The sequence below is a fragment of the Callorhinus ursinus genome, unplaced genomic scaffold (assembly GCF_003265705.2).
Source record: "Callorhinus ursinus isolate GAN/ISIS: 27379988/994484 unplaced genomic scaffold, GSC_fseal_2.0 scaffold17, whole genome shotgun sequence".
NCBI classification, from domain to species: Eukaryota; Metazoa; Chordata; class Mammalia; order Carnivora; family Otariidae; genus Callorhinus; species Callorhinus ursinus.
In genome coordinates, this window is record NW_027397079.1 from 27,064,367 (window position 1) to 27,091,068 (window position 26,702).

At 35.2% G+C, this 26,702-nt stretch overlaps 1 protein-coding gene across 1 annotated transcript in view; it reads left to right on the forward strand.

Annotated features, from left to right (window-relative positions):
* TNKS (tankyrase) overlaps positions 1-26,702 on the forward strand; it is a 207,403-nt gene that overhangs the window by 43,600 nt on the left and 137,101 nt on the right. Inside the window, exon 3 of the mRNA XM_025885956.2 lies at positions 24,166-24,261. Coding sequence (XP_025741741.1) covers positions 24,166-24,261 — 96 coding nt within the window. The remainder of the gene's footprint in view (positions 1-24,165; positions 24,262-26,702) is intronic.

The following is a 26,702-nucleotide window of genomic DNA, read 5'->3' on the forward strand; positions in this document are numbered from 1 at the left end:
TCTTCAGCTTTTTGGGAGTATGAGAGGCTGAATAGAGCAAATGACGTTATTTTTTAGAAACAAAGCTCCTGTCACTTGCTTTTTTTCTGTCTCTTGGTACTTTCAAATAATGCTTGACTTCATTTGTCTTACATGCAAAGACTAAGAGAATCCTTACTCTATATATATCTTACTTGGAAACCTCAAATTGAAACTGCTACTTAAAGTCTAACAATTAGCACTTTAAAAAAATTTTCAGGCTCAGTGGCATTATATTATACCGGTTGGAGTCAAAAAGATGTGGGTCTTTGAGCAAGTTACTTATTCTCTTTTAGTTATTAAAGTGGCAGTAATAACTGTACTTCATATAGTTGTTAAGGGGGTTAAATGAGAGAATGTAAATGAAGTACCTTCATGTAAGATCTATGCAGTATATGCTCAGTAATTGGTAACTGCTCTCATGTTGGTAGAAAAAGAACATGATCAGAAATAATATTCCTACTGTACTACCTAATATTGATTCAGATATTTTTGTATTTATTGAAAAATGCAAGAGAAAATAGAGATGTGATGGTATTTTTTTAAGAAGTTTTTAAGCAAATTGGTTTATTAGGAGAGGTTAGGTCAGCTATACAGAGTATGACTTAATACCGTAATTAAAGTTAACTATTGAAATGAATTAATAAAAATTCTTAGGTACAGTTCTCATTTTTTCTTACCCCAGTTTAGAATTTCTGTTAATATTTAATATGTAATAGGTTTTCTGCCCTTTTATGCCCATTATTTACCATTTGGAGAGCCTTTGTTATATAACTGTGTTTTATTTGTTCTTCTCTTTCTTTGCCATAGAAAAAGGCATGCCTTAGTTGGTGAGCATTCAACTGGATAAAACTTAAGTTCATTCAATCAAGTGTAACATATTAACCTGGTTAAGATCCTGGTTCAGAAAAAAATTAAAGCAGACATTATTACATTATACAGTTTATGTAATTTTTGTATTAACATACACGCATATGTATGAGTGTGTGTGTGTGAAATTAAGTGATAAATACCCCAGTTGATGACTTGTTAAACTGTGGCCTGATAAAAATGAACAAAGGAGTTATCAGCAGTAGGGAAGATTTTGCTCTTAGAGTAGTGAAGATTATTGTGGTACACTGCAAGGAACAATAAAATAGGAATCAGGGGACCTGGTGACTACTCTTGGATCTCTCATTAGCAGGCACTTTGGGGACAGATTATGGGGCAGATTACTCTCTGTGCCTTAATTACTTCATTTATCAAATGGAAATAATGGAACTGTTCTATTTATTTTTACCTTGCTGTTATTTTATAGAAATAATAGGAGATGGTAGAGGGTCATGTGTGTTATAGTTGTGCTTTCAAAACATATAACTATAAGAAGGGACATGCTATATGTAGTAGGCAAAATAATGGCTCAAAGATGTCCACATCTCAATTCCTGGAACCTAGGAATATTTTATTTTACATGCAAACAGAAATTAAGATTACATATGGAACTGCGGTTGCCAGTCAGTTAACCTAGAGATGAAGAGATTATCCTGGATTATCTTGGTGGGCCCCAAGTATCACAAGGTTCCTTAAAATTGGAGGGAAGGAAGTCAGTGATGCATTATAAGAAGGATTCAATCAGCCATTACTTGCTTTGCACATGGGGAAAGGGAGCCATGAGCCCAGGAATGCAGGGGCCTTTAGAAGATTGAAAAAGCAAGGAAATGGATTCTCTTTGAGAGTTTCCAGTATGGAGTGCAGCTCTGCTGACACCTTGATTTTGGCCCACTGAGACAGGTGTTCAACTTTGAACCTTTAGAATTAAAATAAATTTGTGTTGCTGTTTTAAACCATTGAACTTGTGCTAATTTATTATAATAGTAATAGAAAGTACTTCTTAAAAGTTTATTAAGATTTGGCATTTTCTAAGGAAAGTAGTAGAATGTTTCTTGATAAAATTAAACTGCTTTCTTGATAGTACTTAAAAGTTTCGGCCACTTACGGTAAGTAACAATGTTGGTAGAGAAGGATAATACTTGTATGTATTCTTAAAATAATTATAATAAGGTAGATTAATAAATATGTAGTGGATTTATATTTGTACTTAACTTATTTGAAGTATTTCCAGATTTGGGTTAAATAACATGACTGACAGCATTTTAAAACAAAAGAGGTTTTGTATTAAATTCAGCAAGAAGAGTCCTTGTCCTTATACAGACAGTTATTTAGACGAAACTTTTTGTCATCATTGTCATCAGGGGCTACAAAATAAAAATTTGAAAAACAACATATAATTTGACAGCCAAATTGTTTCTTATATTTAAAAATGGAAATTTTATTATCTTCAATGTGAGGCTCAATTAAATATTTAGATTGAACTGAAGACTAATGAGGGCCTCAAGATTTCATTCTTGTCTACCTCTAAATCACTGTTATTACTGAGGGCAGATCTTCATTTTCTGCACTTGTGGTCCATGTGTTTCTAAAATGAGTCAAGTAACCATTGTAAATGTTTACTGTATGAAGTGCTTTGAGACTATTCAAACTCTAATGAGCAGTTTGATATTTAGTTTATTTGGTGATCCAGAAAGCAAAGGAAAGGTAATGTTGAAATTCATAGTTTCATTTCAGATTTGAGTAGGAAAATGTGAGGATGTGAGGGAATAAGTTAATGGGGATGGGGAAAAGATGACAAGAATCAGTAGTTATTGGTATTGTTTCATAGAGAACTGAATGCACGGCAAACTGTCTTGGTATGGGGATGGGGGTATTGGGGATGGGGATTTGTCCTGGTAATGTTTGTTGATAGCTTTATTTGTGTGCTGTAGTTTGCTTTAGCTTTCCTTGAGAAAAGGAAATTTTGTAATTTAGTAGGGGAACCCTTAAATGTTAACTCTGGAAGGAAATGTTCAGTTGCTAAATTGCTGGTCAAATGGCCAGCCACATGACACTGGCTCCTTCCCTTTTGAGTTATTTTATTTCATTTATTGGTCCTTGGGTATCAGTTATAATATGGCATTTTGTGTCAGAAAACCCATTTCTTACCATAAAAATACTAAGATTTTTCATATAACTAAAAATTTAGGTATATGCCTTGATAAACATTAGAATATAAAACCAAACTAATATACAGCTGTATTATAAATACACCTTTGGGGTCATTTTCCTGCATGAATTTAAAGAATTAAATTTGGCCTTTCCAATTGTGAGTGCAGCAACTTTGTATCTATATTACTTTGTTTTCCTGGTAAATCTCCCACAGGCAAACACAGGTGTGCTTTATTGCCCCAAGAACTTTTTAAGTTCAAAATTAATTTTCTTTTTTTTTTTTTTAAAGATTTTATTTATTTATTTATTTGAGAGAATGAGAATGGAGAGAGAGCACATGAGAGGGGGGCGGGTCAGAGGGAGAAGCAGACTCCCTGCTGAGCAGGGAGCCTGATGTGGGACTCGATCCAGGGACTCCAGGATCATGACCTGAGCTGAAGGCAGTCGCTTAACCAACTGAGCCACCCAGGCGCCCAAAATTAATTTTCTTTTTTTGAATATTTTTATTGATGATTATGACTTCCTGATGTTATGCTGATCGAGTCTCTTGAAATTATAAGACTATTTTTCCCCACTGAAAACCTCTACTAATAACCTCTTTATCGGTTAAAAGTTGCAGAGGAACATGTCTTTGCTGATGTTGGGTGCGTGGGAGACGTGGATTTGTCTCACCCGTTTTTGGATTCAGGAAGCTTTCTGCCCCCGAAATCACTATGTTGTATCTTATTTTCTTCTCCATTAATTGGAGTGGAGTTGGTCACCATTAGTCAATGGTGATTGATAAGGCTGCGTGGGACTTATTATAGGGACATAAATGTGTTTGATATTTGAGTAGGAGGTGAAGTTAAGCTTTTAGCTCTTAACTTCTATAAGCTGACACGGGCTAGGACGGCCTAGAAATCCATCAATTGTATACTGTAGAACCCCAAGACTAAATAATACAAAATATTCACAAAATTATAAAATGCTTATTAAAGAGAAAATACATATTCTCATCTCTTTCTAATACTGCTGAATCTATAAATCTTTACATAATGAGTTGATAAAACTTTTACATCAGTGCCTCAAGAAGCTCTAGTGTGTTGTCTTTGCTAGATTGTTGTGTTTCCCAGTAAACCACAGATCTTAAAAATCATATTGCTTTATTATATATGACTCTTTAAAACTCTTTACATAATAAGAAGCATCTATTATATACTTTCCATTTTTTATTTTGAAGTAATTGTAGATTCAGAGGAAGTCGCAAAAATAGTACAAGCAGATCCCATGTATCCTTCACCTAGTTTTTGCCATTGGTTATACCTTATGGACTTACAGTATAATACCAAACACAGGAAACTAGTATTGGTACATTGTGTGTATAGTTCTGTGCCATTTTATCACATTTGGAAATTCATGTAACTACCACTGCAGTCAAAATATGGAACTATTATCACAAAGATCCCTCTCGCTCTTTATGGTATACTTTTATATGGTTGAATCCCCAAAACCCATCCTTTAACCCCTACCAACTACTAATCTGCTTTCTGTCTGTATGATTTTGTCATTTTGGGGGAGAATGCTGGAATCATACAGTATGTGATTTTTTTTGAAATCAGCTCTTTTTTTTTTTTCACTCTGCACAGTGCCTTTCAGGTTTTTGTTTTTCTTTTTTTAAATTGCTGATTAGTATTACCTGGTGTTGATATACCATGATTTAGCTATCCACCAACTGAGGGACATTTTGGCTGTTTACAGTATCTGACTATTATAGATAAATCTTCTGCGAACATTTATGTGCAAGTTTTTATGTGGATGTGAGTTTTCACTTCTCAGAGATATATGCTTTCGGGTGTGATTGCTGGGTCATATGTTAAGAATATGTTTAGTTTTCTAAAGAAACTGTCATGCTGTTTTCCAGAGTATTATATCATTTTCCATTCCTACCGCAGTATATGAGAGATCTAATTTCTCTGCCGCTTTGCCAGCATTTGGTGTTGTCAGTTTCTTTTATTTTAGCTGTTCTAGTAGGTGTGTAGGGATAGCTCAGGATGATTTTTAATTTGTACTTCCCAAATGGCTAGTGATATTGAATGTCTTTTCACATGCTTATTTACTATCTGTATATCCTTTGGTATAAAATGTCTCTTCATGTCTTTTGCCCCTTTTCTAGAAATGGAGTAAGATAGTATATTATCTGGGATACACTCACTTTCAAATAACAGAATACTTTACCATTAATCGCTTAAACAACAAATACTTATTAACCCATATGATAGAAAGTCTATATGAGGTTACAGGATTGACTCAAGAGTTTCAGCAATAAGTAGAGGATAGGCCAACATGTTAGCTTTTCCTCTTTGGTTTCCGGGTGGTTATAGCAGCTCCAAGAATCATATTTTCACATCAGTACCCAAAACAGGAAAGGAGATTACAAAAGGGGGCTCTTTTCTTCTTAGGATTTTTTTCCAGAGGACTTTCTCTTAAGAATCCATTTTTCAGGGGCGCCTGGGTGGTTTATTCAGTTGAGCATCCAACTCTTGATTTTGGCTCAGGTCATGATCTCGGGGTCATGAGATTAAGCCACACTGGGCTCTGCACTCAGCGGGGGTCTGCTTCTCTCCCTTTCCCTCTGCCCCTCCCCCTCACCACTGCTCATAGGCTCGCTCTCTCTAAAATAAATAAATAAATCTTTTAAAAAAGTCCATTGTTCAGAAGTAAGTTACCTGTTCATCTTTTAATTAATCACTGGCGAGTGGGAATGGGATTATCAGCATTAGGACCAATCACAATTTATCGCTTGGGTCTGGGTGCCTTGCTTCCCCAATAAAATCCGGATCCTCTTCAGTAGGAAGAAGAGGGAGGGAGTAAGTTTGGGTGGATGGTCAACTGTGTTTGCACAGAAGGCTATGACAATTAAGATAGAAGGCTCAGCAAGATCATACCATATTGAAGTTCTATAAGGACATAGAGGAGGAGAGAGCATATTTGAGGGAACCAAGAAGATTTCATGGAGAGGGTGGAAATTGAGATGAGCCTTGAAGGATGGGGAGTTATTTTCATATAATTGAGTGAAGAGAGTGGAATACAGGTTAGGAGAAATGAGAAGATGGTATCTTTTTAAAAACAGAGTATAGTACAGTTTAACCAGAAAGTAAAGTCTTACAGTGAATTGTAACAAGATAATATTGGAAAGATAAATTAGTTCCATATTGTAAAGCATCTTGATATCAGCCTGGATAGTTTGATTTCAGGTGTTCAGTGAACCATAGAAGATTTTGGAATGAATCTAATGGTGACATACAATCCAAGGAGGAAATAACTGAACTGAACCTCTCATCTTATCCCAAATGTGTTATGTCCTTAGAAAACTTTAAAGTTCCACGTTTACTTGGAGAACGTCTTACCACTCTTCATTGGAGTATTTCTATTTTTCAAGTTCCAAATCAAATAGCGCATTGTCTGAGGACTTTCTCTGTACTTTGACCCTTCACCATTGAACATTTATTGAACACCTACAATGCACTAGCCACTAAAGTAGATATGACTTTTGTTTTTTATTATTATTAGCTGTTTTTTATATTTAATTCTAATATTACAAACACAAAGTGCTAATGAGCTGCTGTAATATCTCATTCAATCCTCATAATGATCCTGTGAGGTATTATTATCGTCATTTTATACCTTAAGAAACTGAGGTACCATTTTAAATTATAAATGACCTGTTTATATATATATCTCAGTAAACTGAATTTTTTCTTGAGATGTATCTCTTTTTAGAGTCTCTAACTGCATATACAGAACCTTGTATATCATAGTAGGTATTTGGTAATAAATAATGCGTGAGTGATTGACTAATGTGGATATGAACCCTGTGGTGACAGTAGGTGTGAACAGCCATGACTGGTTTTTGGCCCTATGGTTTCCAGTGTTGTCTCTATTTTTTTTAGGAAACCATTCAAATTAGAAGACTTAGATTTTGACTGCTGAATATTTTTATTGTGATAACATAGTAAATATTTTTTGTCCATGAAGGATTATATAGCAAGCATGTTAGATATCTGTTCCTGTTTATTGTTTTCAAACATTTACTCCTTTACCAGGTATTATTTGTGCCTATTTTGTTCCAGGCACTTGCTAGGCATTTAGATTTATACATTGGTGAATAAAACAGGATTTAAAAAATGTTTATGGCATCAAAATAGATGGTGATATACTTGGTCCCAAAAAATAATGATTTGAAGGTTTAATTTAAACTGATGGGGTATTTTAAGTAATAAAATTGATGGGAATGCTTGAATAGACTTCTCTTATCGCAAGTGAGAAAATGTTCCATGTTACATTTTTGGAAATCAAACAGTTGAGTTTTCCATAATCTTTGTAATTTATCCCAAATGATTTAATTTTATTGTTTAAATATCATTAATTTGATATTAAATCTTATGGTTAACACTTTCTGATTAAGAATAGTGATTGAACTCATTGAATTACCTCCCTGCTCTTATCAAATTCTGTTCATGTTATAAAAAATTCTGTAGCCAGTGATTTGGATGTAAGGAAGCCATCAGACTTGTATTAAAGGAAGCATAATCCACTTTGTGTTGAGTAGTTTTGATTGGAGAAGTAGGAAACTGGAAGCAGGATAGGAATTCTGAATCATGGGTGGTGGTAGGATCAGCTAGACTAAAAGGTCTGGTATTGTTAAGTTATAACAATGTAAAATTGTCAGAGTACACGCTGAGTCAGAAACTCAACCATTCAGGAAAACCCAGAATTGAGATGTGAAGAACCAAGCCAGCTCTAGGGACTTCAGCAGCACAGGTCTATGAACCTTCACTCTAGAATCCTCTACTCATGTTGATGTGTCTTGGCTTCAGGTTCGCTCTGGTTTTTAAACCTGCGATAGAAAGAATCCGATGCCCCAGCTTGAGTCAGTCGTTGACTCTTAATCATCTTTGGTACCAGAGAAGTTCCCTAGTATGGATATGGCTCTTCAGGCCTCACCATAGCAACTGGGTACCATTCCCGGAGGGGTACTAAGTGGGGAGGTGCAGAGGGCGGGGTGAGTCAGGGAAAGGAGGAAGTAAACACGGGTTGGGTTTTGAATTTGGATCCCTTCAAATATTGAATAACGATTGACATTCTTTGAGCCATCTCATTATGCCTTTAAAGGTTACCTTAATACTGTTTCTGGGGGGAAAAAAACCAAAAACCAAATATTCTTAAAATATCGTTCAACAGCTGTCTATAAACTTATTTTTTTTTTAAACTTCTGATTTTATTGTGTGTGCATGTGCTGCCGCCCAATGTATCTCTTCCCTCACAACATGCTCCATTGTCGCATTTTGGACTTTGTTTACAAAATACACGTTAAATGTTACAATTATTAAGGATTTTAAGATGGTGACAGCAAAGCATTAAACCAAGCATGGGGCCCTGTGCAGCTGCACAGGTTATATGCCCTGATCAGATCACACCGTTGGCCTGATTAAAATGCTCCACAAAGAATTCTCATTACACTTAGATGCTATCTTAAATTCCTTATCAGGGCCCTACTTGATCTAGGTCAGACTCCCACCTACATCATGAATTTCATGCCTGTCCTCTCCCTTTCTTCATGTTCCAGCTACACTGGCCTTATTGTCTCTGAAATGAGCCAAAGTTGTTTCTTTATCAAAGTCTGTATACTCATTCCTTTTGCCTGGAACACTTTTTCCCCAGGTTTTCACACATAATGTTAATTCCTTATACTTTTGCCTGACAACACTGTCATAATTTCTTGCCCTGCCCTGCTTGTCTGGTTTCTCTAACCATGTTTCATTTTACCAACCATGTTTCATTTTATGTAATAGCACCTGTTACCTGAAATTATATATTTGTTTAATCATATATTTGTTCATCATCTCTGTGTACTCTTCCCTACTCTGTGCCTGATAGAAACACAGGAACCTTGTCTGCCTTATTTAAAACCCTGTTTTCAAGTGTTACATACTTCTGCGCCTCCTCTGTAAAATGCCTGCTCTGTGCTAGAACTTCATTGTGGTCTTATTTTCGTAATGTTGAGCATTTTTTGTGTGCCCTTTGGCCATTTGTATATGGTTTTTAGAGAAATGTCTGTTTATGTCCTTTGTTCATTTTTAATTGGATTGTCTCTGTTACTGAATTGTAAGAGTTTTTTTACATATCTAGATACAAGTTCCATATCAGAAAAATGATTTGCAAATATTTTCCCCCTTCTGTGCTGTCTTTTCACTTTCTTGATAGCGTACTTTAAAGTGAAAAAGTTTTTAATTTTGATGAACATTAAAAAGTCTACTTTTTTCTTTTGTTGTTTGTGCTTTGGTGTTGTATCTAAGACTTCTTTGCTAAATCCTAGGTTATGAAGATTTAACGCTATGCTTTCTTCTAAACATAGGGAACATTTCTTCTCTGTTTTATAGTTTTAGTTCTTTTTTTAGGTCTTTGATCCATATGGAGTTAATATTTGTATATGACGTGAGATAAGAGGTCCAATTTCATTCTTTGGGATGTGGGTATCTAGTTTTCCCATTCAGTTCCTAATATTTCTTTATAATCCTTCTTAGTTCTGTAGGCTTGGTAGTAATGTACTCCTTTCATGTGTGATTCTGGTTATTTGAGTCTTCTTTTTCTTTCTGAGTCCGTTTAGCTAAAAGTTTGGCAGTTGATACTGCTGTGCTCATCAGTAGTTCCTTTTTGTTGTTGTATAGTGTTCCATCACGGACGTACAGTTGGGTGGTTTCCAGTCTGTGGCTCTTACAAAGAGGACTGCTGTGGATGCTGGTGTGTAAAGGTCTTGGTGTGAAGATACTGCTTCGGTTCTCTTGGGTAGATGCCTACGAGTGGAATTACTAGGTGGAGTGATATGTTTTGTTGAACTTTATAAAAAGCAACATCCCTGCTGGCTGAATGTGTTGAGCATATTTTCATATACTTCTTGGTCATTTGTGTATGTTCTTTTGTGAGATCGCAGTTCAGATCTTTTTTTTTTTTGTATTATTATTTTGTGTGTGTGTGTGTTATGGATATAGGTCTTAAGATGTATGTATTGTGAATGCTTTCTCCCAATCTGTGCCTTACCTTTCATTTTCTTAATGGTGTCTTTGGATAAGCAAAGGTTTTTAATTTTGGTAAAGCCCAATTTGTCAATTAAAATAGAACAGTATTTAGTGTCTCAACAGCATTGGAATAGTAAGGTAAGATTTCTGTTAGACAATTATTCTTAGGTTAAAAACAGTTTATGGTGAAATAAGATTATAATTTTAATTACATTACAGAAATACAGGAAAGCAGTTTTGGGTTTAAGGGTTTCTTCTTGAATTGCATTATAACAATTTGTTTAGGATACATTTTTATAAATCAAAATGAAAGAAGCCACTCCATAATGAAAACAATATATTACACAGGTCAGTTTTAAGATTTAAGAGTAAAAGTCGGGTGGACCTTGTTTAATTGGAAAATAATTATCTAAAATGTACATGCTTATTTTTCTGATAAAATTTTTTGCCCCTGCCATTTTGAAGTATATTTTTAGAATTTAGGAAATGGGTTATTTTTAATAGCTTATTGCCTGAAATCTTTCCATAAAGGAAGGCTCAATAATTTCTTACAGTTAAACATTTTTTTTCATTTGCGCTTTCCCTCTGCTTTTTTGAGATTGGAGAACACATAGATGTCCTTTGAGCTGTTTCTTCATGTTATTGGCTTTGGTGGAATTTGCATAGTTTTCCATATTTCTACAATATCAAGACAGAAAATATGAGCAGTTTGAATATCAGAACTGGTCTTTTTAGTCTGGTGTAGTCTAAACCTCCAGCTCTTATTGGCATCTAGAGGTAAGCAGTCCTCTGTCCGCTGAATATATTTACTTTCCTTCTTTATCCCCCCAACAAAATGTGAATGGGAGTAAAATATATAATCTCTGAGCAGAAGTGTTAAGAACTAAAGCACAGTTTACCATATTTTGTTTTTCTCTGCCTTGGTTATGTAGGTATCACATTTTAACATAAAGCTCTCTTCAGCCTAGGCCTGTGAGTAAGGAAACTCCTCTGATGTCACTTTCTCAACTTGTGTGAGTAAGAAATGAATTTACTTTGTTAAGCCTATGGGATTCTGGAGCACTTTGTTACTGTAACATAACCTAGACTAGCCTGACTGAAAACACTCTTTATGAAATTGAATTCAAATAAAGATAAACAATAAAGAAATGATTATTTAAGGATGACTTGTCTGGATGCCATTATGGAGAAAAATATCTTGGAGCTGTTCCCCAAATACACCAGGGTCATAAACACAGTTATTAAATTAAAACTGTTCTAATCAAAATATATTTACTTTCTAATGCAGCTGTAGGACTGGGGGCTAGTCTCTTAAACTGAATCAGATAAGGTGTGAACTTGAGTATGCTCCAAATATGGTAGTACCTTGTCATATGCTTCTGTAGTATGCCACTTAGATCTTACTTGGTTCTTCTTGCTTGATAAATTGTTGGTTCTCTGTGGTAAGGAACTAACAATCTTATTATTCATTCTTGTATTCTTATTGCCTATCACTGGTACTAATTATATACTCAAGAAATGTGTGTGGAATGACAAAGCAGCTCATAAGAAGATGGCGTTATTCTATGTGGCCTTTTTTTACATTAATGGGGATAAGGAAGGCAAGTAATTTTCCACTTCTTGATTCGGTGATATTTTGAAGTGTTTTCATTTTAAAGTTAGGTGAATTTGCAGTATGTCCAACACTCCCATATTCATGTAGAAATACAAAACACATTTTATGGTCAGGTATAAATTATGTTTAGATTATCTGTCATTTGTCTAATCGTTGTTATTCTTCATTAGGGTAAGTTGTTGAATATTGATGCCAGTCATGCATTGACTTCTGGTTATAGTGGATTTTCTATAAAGAACGGGCAGTCAACAGTTTCTGTTGCCACTTGTGGATTAAACCTTTGAATTGCTGCCGTCAGGAACTGAGGAATTGAGGTAGGGAGGGAGAAGAAAGAAAAAGGTGATGGTGGCAAATATACGAAAAATTGCTGTGGATGGATGATACATAATAAAGTGCTTTCCCTTGAGGTAGCTCAAAGTACTTAATGAAGTTAATTTCACGAATATTTATGTCTTATGCATGAGGCAGATGATTCACATTACCTACCATTTTATCAGTTAGGAAAGGAGAAAATTGTTACTTTCCCACAGTCCGTAGAGCTGGTATAAAGTTGTTATAATAGAAATGTTTTCTTGATTGAGAACTGAAAGTTCTCTCTGCTTAGTGGGATTTATTTAAGAATATAGTTTAAGCATAAAAATTTAATTTCAATCTTTAAAATTAATTTCAATCTTGCCAAATAAATTCCTCTTTACTTTTAGTTTCTTTTTAGATCATATATTATTTAGCAAATTTAAAGTGGTATTCTTTACCTAGCCTTATTAAAAAAAAAAACCCAAAAACAAAATCTTAAGATAATGTATTTACTAAAACTTAAACCAAGTTTTTGTTATTGTAACTCACTCCTAAAGTAATATCCCTCTCATAATCCAGATAACTCTGTTTTATATTATCTGCTATCTAGAAAGAGATATTTACTTTCCTTGTATTAGCTCTATTGTGAATGGAGTTTTGCCTGATCACTTCCGTGGTTACCTGTCCTTTGATGAAGTGAGAAGCCCTGGAACTTGAAATGGCATGCATTGGGGATGGGGCTGGGAAGAGTGGGATCAGTGCTGGACTGCTGTGGGTACATTCTTACTTCCTGTTATTTTAAACATAGTATCTCAAAATTAACAACTTTCTTGGTTTTGTCCTAACAGTATTATTAGAAGTAATAGGTGTTCATTAAAGAAGAGTTATAAAGTATACCCATAACAACGGTCACACCTTATTTTCTGCCCAATATGATAGGCATTAAGTGAAAATTAGCTAAAATTTAACAAATCAAAAATTTAGTTCCTCAGTTGCACTAGTCACATTTCAAGTGCTTAATAACCATATATGACTATTGGTTATCATATCAGAGTGTGCAGATTATAGTAATTTCCATTACTGTAGGAATTTCTTTTGAACAATATTGTTAGACCCACTGTACCTGTGTATATAGTCCTTTTTATAATAAAAATGGGATCATTCCATGCATACCATTTTCTTACTTTTTCACTTTGTGTTGTGAATATATTTCATTATCAATGAATATTTTTATCTAATCTCATTTTTAATGGCTGTCAAGAATTATAAGGAAATAACCATTATTTTTAAATCACTCACCCGTATTAGACCATTTATAATATTTCTGATTTTTCACTTTTATAAACAGTACTACTGAGAGTATCCTTTTCATTACACATATGTGTAAACCTTAATTACTTTAGCATAAATTCCTGGAAGGCCACAACTTCTTAATAAGAACCAAAGAAATTGTAGCTGCTGAAGATCTCTACTAGGGCTCTTGATTTTGTCTGTCAACGTTATGTATTTATATGTCATTCATAAATGAGCTAGGTTAAGGAAAGTCATTTCTTTTTTTTTTTTTTTTTTTAAAGATTTTATTTATTTGAGAGAGAGAGAGAGAGAGAATGAGAGAGAGAACACGAGAGGGGGGAGGGTCAGAGGGAGGAGCAGACTCCCCGCTGAGCAGGGAGCCCGATGCGGGACTCGATCCCGGGACTCCAGGATCATGACCTGAGCCGAAGGCAGTCGCTTAACCAACTGAGCCACCCAGGCGCCCCAAGGAAAGTCATTTCTCACATATTCCTTACTCTTTGCAAAAAATCATTGAAAATTCAGTGAAGCCCTTGAGAATACGATTCACTTGCTTTTGTTTCATGATTGTCTCTTTTCCCTTTTCCTGCCAGAATACCTCCCGTAGGCATTTTTACCATCAGTTTTCCATATAAATACTGAATTGGGATCTTTTAAACAAGTCTCAATATAGCATTTTCATAAAAAGTAGAAGTTGGCAAAATTCCACACTTGTATCCTTAAAAAGGAGAAGAGCCCAGAATGATAGTAATTTTTCCCTTCTGAAAAAATCCCCACTGACACTGAATACTGTTATCTTGATAACTTGCCCACTTAGGTTCAACTGCTTTCAAGAAAGTTAGAGTATTTAAAAAAAAAAAAAAAAGAAAGTTAGAGTATTTATACATTTACCTGATAAATTTCAGACTGTTTTAGTAGGCATTCTGGTTAATGGTGGTAAATATATGTATATTTATATATTGAGTTTTATATTTGTGCATTGTATTTTATTAAGAATTCCAGAGTGAATGCCTTCATTGTCCTAAGGACTTAATATATCAAAGAGGGACGCCTGGGTGGCTCAGTTGGTTAAGCGTCTGCCTTTGGCTTGTGGGTCATGATCCCAGGGTCCTGGGATCGAGTCCCGCATCAGGCACCCTGCCGAGGGAGCCTGCTTCTCCCTCTGCCTGCCGCTCTCTGGTGCATTCTCTCTCTCTCTGACAAATAAAATCTTAAAAAAATATCAAAGATGTTTAGATTAGAGGGAAAAAGGTCAAAAACCAAGAACAACAAAAAAAGACCTCATGCTTTTTTTGAAGTGATGGAAGGATTTGCATATGACTCAAGTCTGCCTATTAAATACATTGCATTTACTTTTAGATTAACCATGGTGATCCAGAGCAGTCTGGATTTCGGTGAGATGATGCATGGCTTAAGTTTGTGGTTGTATGAAAAGGGTATTTGAGGCGAATGGCTCATGTCATCAGTCCTCCCTTTACATGGTTATCGTGTTACCTGAAACGTATGCATGTTAAAGCTGTGTCCTTGCTTTGTAGAGTTCTGCGGTAACAGAGATCGCAGAAGCAGGTCCAGATGGGAAAGAACGACAGAGTCCTTTCCACTCCTCATTCTCAGCTGACCAAACTACATAGAAAGTTAAGTGTAATAATTGCAGTTCCAGGCTTTAAAAAATGTTAGGTACTCTTGTTTTAGTTCTTAAATTACTGGAATCTGTTAATTTCCTTTTTAAAATGGAGTGGGTGTTAGACTTTTAATCCATAAACGGAATCCAGGATTAAGTATATAAACCTTACTGTGAGTTATTTCATATTTTTCCCTTAGATATGACAGTTACAAATAAGCCATTAAGAAATCCCACAGGATGGGGTGCCTGGGTGGCTTAGTTGGTTAAGTGTCGGACTCTTGATTTCAGCTCAGGTCATGATCTCAGGGTCGTGAGATCCAGCTCCATGTTGGGCTCACACTCAGTGCAGAGTCTGCTTGAGATTCTCTTTCTCCCTCTCCCTCTGCCCTCCCCGCCCCACTTGTGCATGGGTGCTCTCTCTCTCGCTGAATGGGTAAATAAAACCTTTAAAAAAAAAGAAAAAAAATCCCACAGGGTATCCAAATATACGTTTATTTTGTGTCAAGCCTGAAAATTTCTAAATTAGCTGTGTGGTACAAGTAATCATGGTTAGAGATAGAGGGCATATATTTTATTTTGCCTTTTATTTACTGTGCCTATTTTGGGGCACAGTTTTCAGTGTTGATCTTTAGAAAGAACATGCTTGAGCATGAGGATTGAGGGAGCAAGAGCCGGAAGTATTGTAGTGGGTCTCCTCAAATGGAACCCAAGCTGTCATGGGTGTATTTCTGAGTCTTGGTTTCATGCTTTCCCACAGGGGGATTGTTTGATGGGATGAGAAAGAGGTCATTGGTCATGGGAGGAGTAGATAAGGTATTTAGGACAAATGTGTAGATGTGCCTTTCAGAATTCACCTGAGAAGAAGAAAGCTAGAATTACAGTTCGGGGGCGATCTGGCCTTGTACTTGTGTAGAATGATAAGGTAGAAATTAAATGCCTGGCTTTAGTATTAGGTATGAATTCTGCTTTACCGCTTAAAAACTGTCATCTTGCACAAATAATCTCGTTGCTATGAGCCTCAGTCTCTCATTTATAAAACGAGTATCCTACACATTGCATTGGGTCGTTAATGGAAGTTAAGCGAAAAAATAAAGCGGGTAGATCCTCAGTAAATGCTTGTTTCCCGTCCATTCTCTTTTCTCTTGGGTGGCAACAGTAAGGTGTTCTCATAGGTGCGTTTTGTATTCTGACAGTCAGTAAAAGCCTAATCATGGACTGGGTGGCAGTTACCATATGCTGTTCTTTGCTATCACCAATGTGAATTAGTTTATGTCCTTTGTTTCATAGCCTGTATAATTTTTTAAACTTGAATTATGATTTAATAAGACATGAAATCAGTTGTTCTTCAACCCAGGGGAAACGAGCTAAGGTAGGGTGTAAAAATGTGATTGAATACTGTTATTAAAAATACTGTAATATTGTTTGGGATGTGTGTGGGCAAAACAGGTGAAGGGAATTAAGAGGAACATACTTCCAGTTATAAAATAAGCCATGGGAATGAAAAGTAGAGCAAAAAACAAAGAAGAAGAAAGGAAAGAATATTGCTAATACGATAATTTGTGAAATCCAATAGAAAAACAAAAGTCGGTTTAAAAAAATTATTTGGCATATTTCCCAAAGAATGAAAACTTAAAGAGTTATATTCTTCGTCAGATTGAAAGTACAACAGTACATTGAAGTTCAGTCTGTTGAATCCGTTCTCAGAGGTAGAGGAAAATAATAGTAGTGATATAATTTCTTTTTTTAATTTTTATTTATTTATTTATATTAAGTTCAGTTAGCCAACATATAGTACATCGTTAGTTTTTGATGTAGTGTTCAGTGATTCGTTAGTTGTGTGTAACGCCTGGCACTCATCAGATCACGTGCCCTCCTTAATGCCCAATCACCCAAAGCAGAATGAGAATGTTACGGTACGGGTTCAATCCCATGTTCCTTGTGGAAAATGTTTTTAAATGTACAACTTTAAACTTTGTATCTAGTGGTACTAAAACTAATTTTAATTGGTCTCAACGTTTTAGACTAATGGGGAGTTTGCCTAGAATACTAAGTCCTTGAGGCCTTGAAAGAGGGGAGATGGGGGTGGCAATTTAGGGAAGGTTTCAGAAGGGTGTAGGTGGGGTCTGCTGCCCCTCTTTCCCAGAGAGAGATTGGGAAGCACCTTTTGCATGTGGTCATCGTCGCTTTGAACTGTAAAAATTCTGGGATCCTGTTATAAACTTGCGTCGTCAGACTAAAGTAATCTGCGTAGTGTTTCATTTAGCTGAGTCTAGTCAAGTTTTTGAAAAAGTTATCTCCCCCTAAATAAAAGGAAGCATAAAACAGTTATTGACTTGGCACAAATGAATTCATTGTTCCTAGGGCTGTTACCATTTTGCCTTTATTTCGATCCAACAGATATATTTTAAGCACTTTCTGTGTATGTGATTCTGTTTTTTGTTTTTTGTTTTTTTTAAAAATGAAGATGAAAAGATCCAGATTGAAGGGACAGGGTGTTTATTGAATCCCTATTATATGCCAAGCTAAGTTTATATGTATTGTCTCACTTAATTATAACAGCAGTTCTCTGAGGAAGGTAGTGTTGTATGAAAGAGGAAATTGAGATTGACAGAGGTGAAGTAACTTGCATAAGGTCAGACAGTCGCAAAGGACAGAGCAGTATTCTAAAACCCAGGTTTGTCTGACTCCTGGACAGTACTTTCTTTTAGACTTGACTCTCTGGGGTTTCCAGGTAGAAAGAGATATTCTTTGTTGTAATCATTCTTATATTTATTCCAGGGCCCGCTTTATCTTTTAATTTAAATTGTGACTTGTGAGGGCAGATAATGCTGATTTCACAGATGTGTTGTGGCCTGGTTTAACTCTATTGCCAAGAGTTATGTCATTGATCTAGCTCTAAAAATCTACTATATATACGTACAGAATAATCTGTTTCTAAGTTACTCTAGATGCAATGGGCCTTTCAAAAAATTCTTGATTGTCTATATTTACAGGTAGACTTGACAATGGGAACAAAATCTAAGTGGAGGATTCTTTTATTACTATTATTATAAAATTCATGCCAAAATTTGATCATAAAGAACTTCTCTTCTATGTGAATTCAGCAAATTTTTATTTACTTGGATTAATTTTCTGAGTGAGTAAATATTTTCTAATGTCTCAGGTGTACATTATAGTGATCCCCATGGTATGTCTAGTTACTGTCACCAAAGTTATTATGATATTATCAAGAATCTACCCCACACTGTACTTTACATCCCCGCAACTTACTGATTTTATCACTGGAAGTTTGTACCTCCTAATCTCCTTTGCCTTATGCACATGCCTACTATATGCTGGGCACTGTTCTAAGGACTCCTCAGATATTTATTCTTTTTGTTATCTTTTTGTCCTCCTAATTGCCCCATGTGCTGGGTACCGTTATTATCTCTCTCTCTCTCTCTCTCTTTTTTTTTTTTTTTTACAGATGAGAAAACAGAAGAGCAGAGAGGTGAAATAGTATCCTAGGGCCCCAGAACTGGGTGGTGGCGGAACCAGGATTCTAACCCCTGCCTTCTAGTTCTGAGAGGACCGTCTCTTAACCACAGCTGTGTTCTTAACTGGTTAACTAGGATGTTTTGTCATTAGTTAAGTGAAGCAGACTTATAGAGAATTTGATTTTTTTTGAGCTTTTTTAAAAAAAGAAATGCAGTCTTATTTTTTTCCAGTGAGGTACATGGAAAAAAACAGTAAGTAGGCATCTAATTAGACACAAAAAGTTCACATTGCTATATCCTCATCCTGGGGATATAACCCTTTTTGTGTGGGGACAGTCTTTGTTAGGATCGTGGCTTTGGGGGGCCCAGCGATGATTGCTCTTCCCTGTGCCCTATGAGATGGTGAAAGGACAGCTTATATTTTTCTGTATTAGTAATTGCTTTCAGAACAAAGGCAGCTTTTGCTCCTTAGTTTTGGGCTAATAATTCTTTATCTCATTAGCTCTTAGATGATTTTAAGAAGGTATATTTTTGTTTTAAATCTAGTTCTGTTCATTATTTACAGCCTAAGGATTGGTCAGCCAATACTGAAAACAGGAAATTGTGTCATGTTAAGTTCTAATCCAAATTCAGTAAACCATGCTACTATATAGAATCATGCCATATATATATATGTGTATATATATATATATATATATACACACACATATATATATTCATGTTACTTGAATTTTCATGTTTACTGTTAGTGATAAATCAACTCGATGATTTTTTAAAATAAAGTATAATAGTTTACTTTTATGCCACAGCAAGTAAAGAGTATCCTGAATGAAAAAATAAATGGCTTTTCAAATAATATGTATAGTATATAGATATGTATAGCATTATAGTGGTATAATACTAGTGTTATACAATTATAATATTGTACATGTTTCTGTGGGAGAGGCAATCTGAATATGTCTCAACCACAGAATATGTCATGTTATATCACTTAGAAAAAAATGTCTTTTAAAAGCCACGTGTGTTGGTGAGAGCCCTATACATCGAAGATTGTAGCTAGTTAAAATTTGGTCCCTTGATATTTTGCTCTAAAATTAGGTTTTATTTGCTAAAAATTCTAATGCATTTAGTCCTTTGTGTGATTCAATTATGGAAGCTCAGTCAAAGGAATATCTCTGTCCTCTTAAAGAGTAAGATGACTACGAAACACATTTTAACATAAACACAACTTCTTTAAAAGTTGAGTGTTCATTGTGAGGAACAGTTTTAGACCTTAATGTAATTCTAAGGTTCATATAACAAAGCATTTACAATATTTTAATAGAAGGTTTCTACCTTTTATAGTGAAAATCATACTAGACACTTTTTGATAATTTACCTAAAAGTCTTGCTAATTTTTTAGCTTGGAAAATTCATATTGTTTCTATTTCTTTTATCTTCTTAAATAACTTAATAATACCTGTAATTAAATATAATTTATCAAAAAATAAATATAATTTATCATAGTAGCACTTTTTATTTTTCTAGGAATTTGATAGGCTTTGCATACATGTAGAAATATTTTCTTTTTATTTGGAAGAATTAAAATGATATGAGTGCTTAAATTTAATGGTTTTGAGGAATGAAACAATTTTAGTCTCTACTGTGTTTGCTGGTCACAGGGTAAAGGCATGAATCTGGCTCATTGTAGCTGACCACTCACACCAGAAATAGGAAAATCACATGTCCTTCTTGCCATAAGCTCTTTTGAGAATGACATTTTGAATATTGTAATCTTACCTTAGTTTTAACTATCTGTTGTTACGCCAGCTGCTATATTTTCTCCATCCTCCTAAACTCAAAAGGAGATAAATGGATTTGAGATATATCAGGCGAACAATTGGATACAGTCAAGTCATTTGGGATTCCAGATTTGATGATGACCTAATTGGTTAAAGATAGTACTAGGGGATTTTGAGTGGCCACAGTAGTCTTGAATTTATGTACTGAATGTTTCTCAGATTTTAGTTTCCTTGTTCTTTTTTCAAGCCTTACTTTGTATATTGTTTGTATATTTTGGTAACTTTGCTTCAGACATTTGTGCTACTTTTGAAGGAGAAACTGTTTCATACTAGTGTGTTGTCAGCGTATATTGATGTTACAAGATGGATTTCTAATTGCATTATGTATTAGAGGTCACATTTTATTACTATTTGGTAGCTCAGAACTTTGAAAGCAAAATTTGAAGCAGCCAGAATTGAGAGTTCTACATGTCACCAGTTCAGGTGTAGACTGACATTCTTGAAAGCCATTGTTGTTACCTTTGCCTGATGTATGTGCTGTTCTTCTGGTGTTAGAAATAGGGAAACAGATCCCTGTGGAGAATAGTGTGAAACAGCTATTCGATTGGAGGAATTGCTTGGGAGAAGCAATTGCTTGGGACGTTTTAGTATGTACCCCACAACTTCCATTGATTATGGGCTCAACTTTGAGTTTTGTTAAAATGTTGGGGTAAATGAAAACTAATTTTTTAAATTTTGATTTAGAGGGTGGGGCAGGAAAATGTTCTACTTGAAGTAACTTTTTTTTTAAATTAGATTTCAGTTTATAATGCTTTAGGTCTTTGGCTGTAAACTACCTCAGATATCTAGAAATCATCTGCCTAGTCCAGCTCCTTCACTTTATAGACCTGGAACTCTGGCCCAGAGAATTTTACTTGTGCCCTGGCTCATTGCTTCTCAAACTGTATGTGGTAGAGGACTGGTTTTCTTCCTCTCCAGTACATGGCAGGCCAATAATTTTGTAAAATATAATAAAAATGAAATGCTAGAAAAAGTAATTTTAAAATAACATACACAATTCTAAATGCTTCCTCTTAATTTCTGTGCTTATTTCAATGTAGATGGATTGCAAAGAGTTCTGGGACTAGAATCGTCCATAAACCATACTTTGTATATCACTGCCCAAGGTTCATTTGGCAAACTATGACCTCTGGGCCAAATACAGCTCACCACTTGCTTTTTGTATGTCCTGTAAGCTAAGAACTGTTTTTACATTTGTAAATGGCTTTTTAAAAATCACAGTACTAGTATTTTGTGACACATGAAAATTATACAAAATTCATACTTCACTGTCCATAAAGAAAATTTTATTGGAACACAGCCACACACATTCTTTTAAATATTGTCTGTGGCTACTTTTCCCCTGTGAGGATGAGGTTGGGGCCAGGATGAGTAGTTCAGACAGAGACCATATGGTCTACAGAGTCTTATATATTTACTATCTGTAAAGATCTAAAGAGTTGGCTCTAGGACAGAGCATTGAATTAGTAGTGGTAGAGTTGAGAGTATAAACAAGGTCTACATTTATAAATGCGCTTTAAATATTATCATTAGATGCTGTGTAGTATCAGGCTCCGTGCTTAGTGCTTTTGCATGCCACTGTGTTCTCATGTAATCTTCCCAGTACTGCCCTTTTATACAAGTCAGGGAAGGTTAGCTTTCTTCTAGTTAAAGATGCCTTTATTGCCCCCGCCCCCAACTCTTAACTCTACGGAGCTTTGCTTTTTTAATTAACTGCTATCCAATTACTTAAAAATGGTTGAATATTTTCTAATGTGGATTTTGTTATCAGCATCTGGTTCAGAAAATTCAACTTCTTTTTCTCTGGTGCTGCATTACTCAGCACTGATGTTTCTGTGCATTCAGGTCTGATGGAAGAAATACATGGAACTCAAAATCTTTAGAAAACAGATATTTCTAGTAAAAAGATTACCCTTTAGAAGTCACCCAAAATAAAGCAAACCTGCAGCTGAACTGTGATGGCAGATTTCTATTGTAAAGTTGCAGAGAGATAATACGTAAAATACTAGCTACAACAAAAGAGACTGAGGTTTTAGATGACTTTTGGAGGAACAATAAGGCTTTCAGTTTTTTGCCTCTACCTCTTAAGCTGTAAAATAAAAGCTCCCATCATATTATTGTCAGGTCTTGTTAAATTAACATATTGCTTTACTTGTTTAAAGCCGGTTCTGAAGTTCTCCAGGTATGCAGTAAAAATCTCTGCATTTCATGGTAGCTGTTACTTCTTTGTTTTCCTGCCCTTTGCATGTCATCAGTCAGCAACTAAGTAAAGATAAAGCGATAGCTGTCAGCTTTACATTTGATATGTGAGTCTGCTTCATGATAAAGACCCTTTACAAACCAAACCTTCATGTTGGGATTTCTTCTTGGAATTAAAAAAAAACAAACAAACCACAAAACTGTTGCCATGAAAGCTTATTCATGATGATGAAAGTTTGATATTGCAATACTTGTTATTTTATTCTACTTACTCTTGAGTCAGTTTGCAAACATCTGGAAAATAATTATGATTACTTGCATCCAAGGGTGAAATAATATAGAAAGGCTTGGCAAAATCTCTTAGCCACGGCTAGTTTTTACTGTCCCAAATCTGAAAGTAGCCAGGATTTAATGCAAGAGGTGCTGATGTATACTATTCCAGCAGCTGCGTCTTAATTCTAGATAAGGGTGTTCCTTTGTACATTATAATAAAGCTATTGACTAGATAGCTTATGGATTAAAGGAAGGGGAGGAGCTTTATAAACAGTAGGACTTATGACTTAGTAATATATCAGGATTGTCTTCCAAATATTCCAAAGGAATATAGGTGCTTTAGCTTGGAACTGTCAATGAATAAAAATTTGAGACTCATCAACAGTAGTGGCTCAGATGTTTTTAGACATTATATAACATGTCTTTAACCACTTATTTGAATTTAATATCTCTGCTTTGTTTTAAATTTATGTTGTAGGATAATGGTAAGTAGTAACAGCTACTGTTCTCCTAGGGAGTACACAAAATCGTAACTATTTGAACTGTTAGAGTAACTTGGAATTGCTTATTTGGACGAGTTTTTAATGTATTTATTAGCTTAACCATTGGTTGGGTAGCATGACAGCAACACCCCCTCCACCCCCATACACCCACATACCAGATGTGGTTGAGAAATGTTTTGGGTTAATAAATTACTACATCTGGATTTTACTTAAAACAGTGCTTCTGTCTTTGGGGAGCCTCCATGTCTAAGAATTCTCTGTAGCCACTTTCCACCGAATATAGCATGTGCAGCATTCATTCCTTAGCATATATTATAGTGCTTGAGTTTCTGTTCCTAAACATTTTTCATGGAAAGAATTATTGGGAAAGGCAGCTCTTTTTTGCAGCTTGACTGCAGGGGACCAGAGTTGCATGCATTACCATGTCTGCTAAACTTCTTGGAAGCAAGCCAGTATGTTATGGTGAGTTTCCTATGTAAGCAGTGAGCCACTAAAAGGCTTGCACAGTATTACAACTATTCTGAGGAGAGGAAGCGTTAGGAAATTGAGCAGTAAAGCCCCAGCAACAAGCAGCCACAGTGGTAGTAAAGATAGGGAGGTTCACGGGTAGCGGATTTCGCCGTGCAAGGCAGTGAGCACACAGCTTCCCATTCTGCTGCCTGAAGGAGGCAAACCTAAACCGTCTAGTGCAAGATTTTTCTAGTTTCATGTTTATGATGTTAAGTCATGTGATAATACTGTACCACAAGTTGCCAACTTTGCTTTACTCTAGAGAGGATCCTTTGCTGCAGTGCTTTTTTTCCACCTTTCTGTTGCTTGCTTGCTTTTTTTTTCTTGAAAGAGAAAAAATTGTGCAATGTATGTTTCTGCCTACACCATGCCGAGGCGACACTTACCAGTAAATAATCTTTGTATCCCTGAGGTAAGATATTGTTTCTGCTTTCCCTGCACAGTGCTGCTGCAGCACGGAGCTGATCCAAACATTCGGAACACTGATGGGAAATCAGCCCTGGACCTGGCAGATTCTTCAGCAAAAGCTGTCCTTACAGGTAAGAAAACAGAGAGCTACCAAATTATTTTATCTAGGGAACTACTAGCTTGATTTTATAAAATTGTTATGCGCTGCATTTTATGTTCCTGCTGGTGAAGCTCAACAAATATATATGCCATTATCTCTACTTTATTATTGATTTGCTATATTAACTGTCTCATTAATTTCTATGCTATCATAAGCATAAGCAATAAGACTGTTTATTCATAGAATTTCTGAGAATTACAACATTAAATGGTAACATACATTATTCACTCACATTTTAGTCCTTTTTTATGGTTTAGATCGTGATTTTCCTGTACCTCATCTTCTCAGTTGATTTCTCTTGAAGACCTTCACCATTGAGCAAGCAAGGGCATTTGTATTACTTTTATAAAAGTAGTTTTGATTGGAAAGACAACCTGCTGCCTTATTACTCAGGGCAATAGTTAAATAAAATATGATGCTGCCCCTCCCTTGCCCTTCTGTTTGTATTTTTACCCTGTCTTCTCACTTTGCCCAGGATAGCTAAGTACTTTGTAGATGAGGCAATGTGTTTATCTTTTCATTTCAGATCACGAAAATTTGGGGCTTAAGTATTGGTTTTTATTAAGGCAAATGTCAAGAACCAGCAAAAGAGGAAATGCTAGAATAGAAAGGCTGTCTCATAACAATATAGAAAATGCTGCTATAAGTGATATGATATTGAGCAACTGTTTTCATTGATCTTCATTCTCAAAATGCTGCATTGGATCTATTTTTGTTTTTATTCTTAGCATCTGAGTTCTGCTGCCTTTGCCTTCTTTTATTTAACTGACCTTTGTAATTTAGGGTCTCTTTGTCATTGCAGTGCTAACAGTATTGTTTTAGGTTGTGTGAAAGTAAATGACTTTTACCTTCCTTTTAAATTTGCCTGTGTTTGAAGAAAATAAATCTTACGTTCACTTTTAAGTTTAGAGTACATGCTGTGCACTTTTTTTCAAAGATTCTGAGGTGAATGGAAAATGTTTATATATAGAAAGCTTTGATAATATGTGGAATTTTGCTTAATTACTCTCATAGAAAGACAACGTCCCACCATGTTAAAATTAAGATAATCTCTGCTCAAGTAAAGTAATAAGACTTTTCTCAATTAATTGATTAAGTGATTTGGTTAAGTGAATTGGTTAAGTGATTTGGTTGCTGAATCATGATAACATCCACTAGAGGAACAAAACTATTTTAAACCAGTGTAGATAAGAAGAAATTTAAATATAATTATACACTTTTAAATAATGAAATTAAAATAGGTAGCCTCAGGGCTCCTTAGGTTCTGTAGCCCTTCCATCTCCTCTTTTAACAAAGCAGTGGGCAATAGGAGCAGCCTTGGAGTAGTCTCTAGCAAAGGAGCGATAGCGTTTGTTCCTAGTAACAGAGGTGCATTAGAAATGCTGACCAAGACTGTCTCTATATTTGAGTGTCCTCCCTCTGACCTTTCCTTCTCTTCAACCCTCAGAGCCTTCCTTGTCCATTTGTTCGATTCATTTCATGCGACACTGTTTTTAGATCCACTTTCAGTTTTTCGAAAGACAAAGTTTAAATATAAATTATTAACAGCAAGAAGCTGTCTCCTAATTTGAAGCGATTTCTGGGGCGATTATATCGGCTGCTGTTAGTTTGCAAAAGAGCTTTGGCATAATAAGTCATGGAGACTAGATTACTGGAAGACAGATACCGTATCTGTTAAACTTGATTTGAAAAGCATCTTGCACTGTACTTTGCTTAGAGGGAAGATCTTAACTCTTCTTAGTCATAATACTGAATTCATTAATTGTGTTTTTCACGAATATTTACTCTTTTGGAAATGACATACAACTTTTCAGATATTTAAAAGAAGAACATTCTAGTAATATTAGTTAGTTTTGTGGAAAATATAAGCTAGTGATATTTACACATTCATGTTATATAATATAGTGAATTAACGCTTAAGGGAAATACATGCTAAAAGGTTTCTCTGCCATGCAGGTTCTCTTCTAAGCAGTTTTTCGAATGGAATTATAGAGGAAATATTTCCAAAGCTAAATTAAAACGATAAAGCATTGATTAAAAAAAGTCTTTTGAAAGGAATGCCTTAATTTAGAGTTATTAGAGATTATTTTGGGTGAAGTGTTCTTTATTTTTATGCCAGATGCAGTTGTAGCACTAGTACTTACCTTGAGAGTCAACTTTCTGATCTTAATATTTTTCTGCTTTGGGAATTTAGTTGCTGAAGAAGACTTTGTAATATCTTTTATGTTACTACTTTTGTGCATTAGCCAAAACTGTGCACAAGTGTATATGTGTATTTCTTAAAGGAAATTAACAAAGTGAAATCTCTTTTTACAGAGTATTTTGAAATATGTAAATGACTAATAACCCCTTCTGCATACAGAATGCATGGATTTTTATAAAGCTATATAAAACAACCACATACCTTTAGTT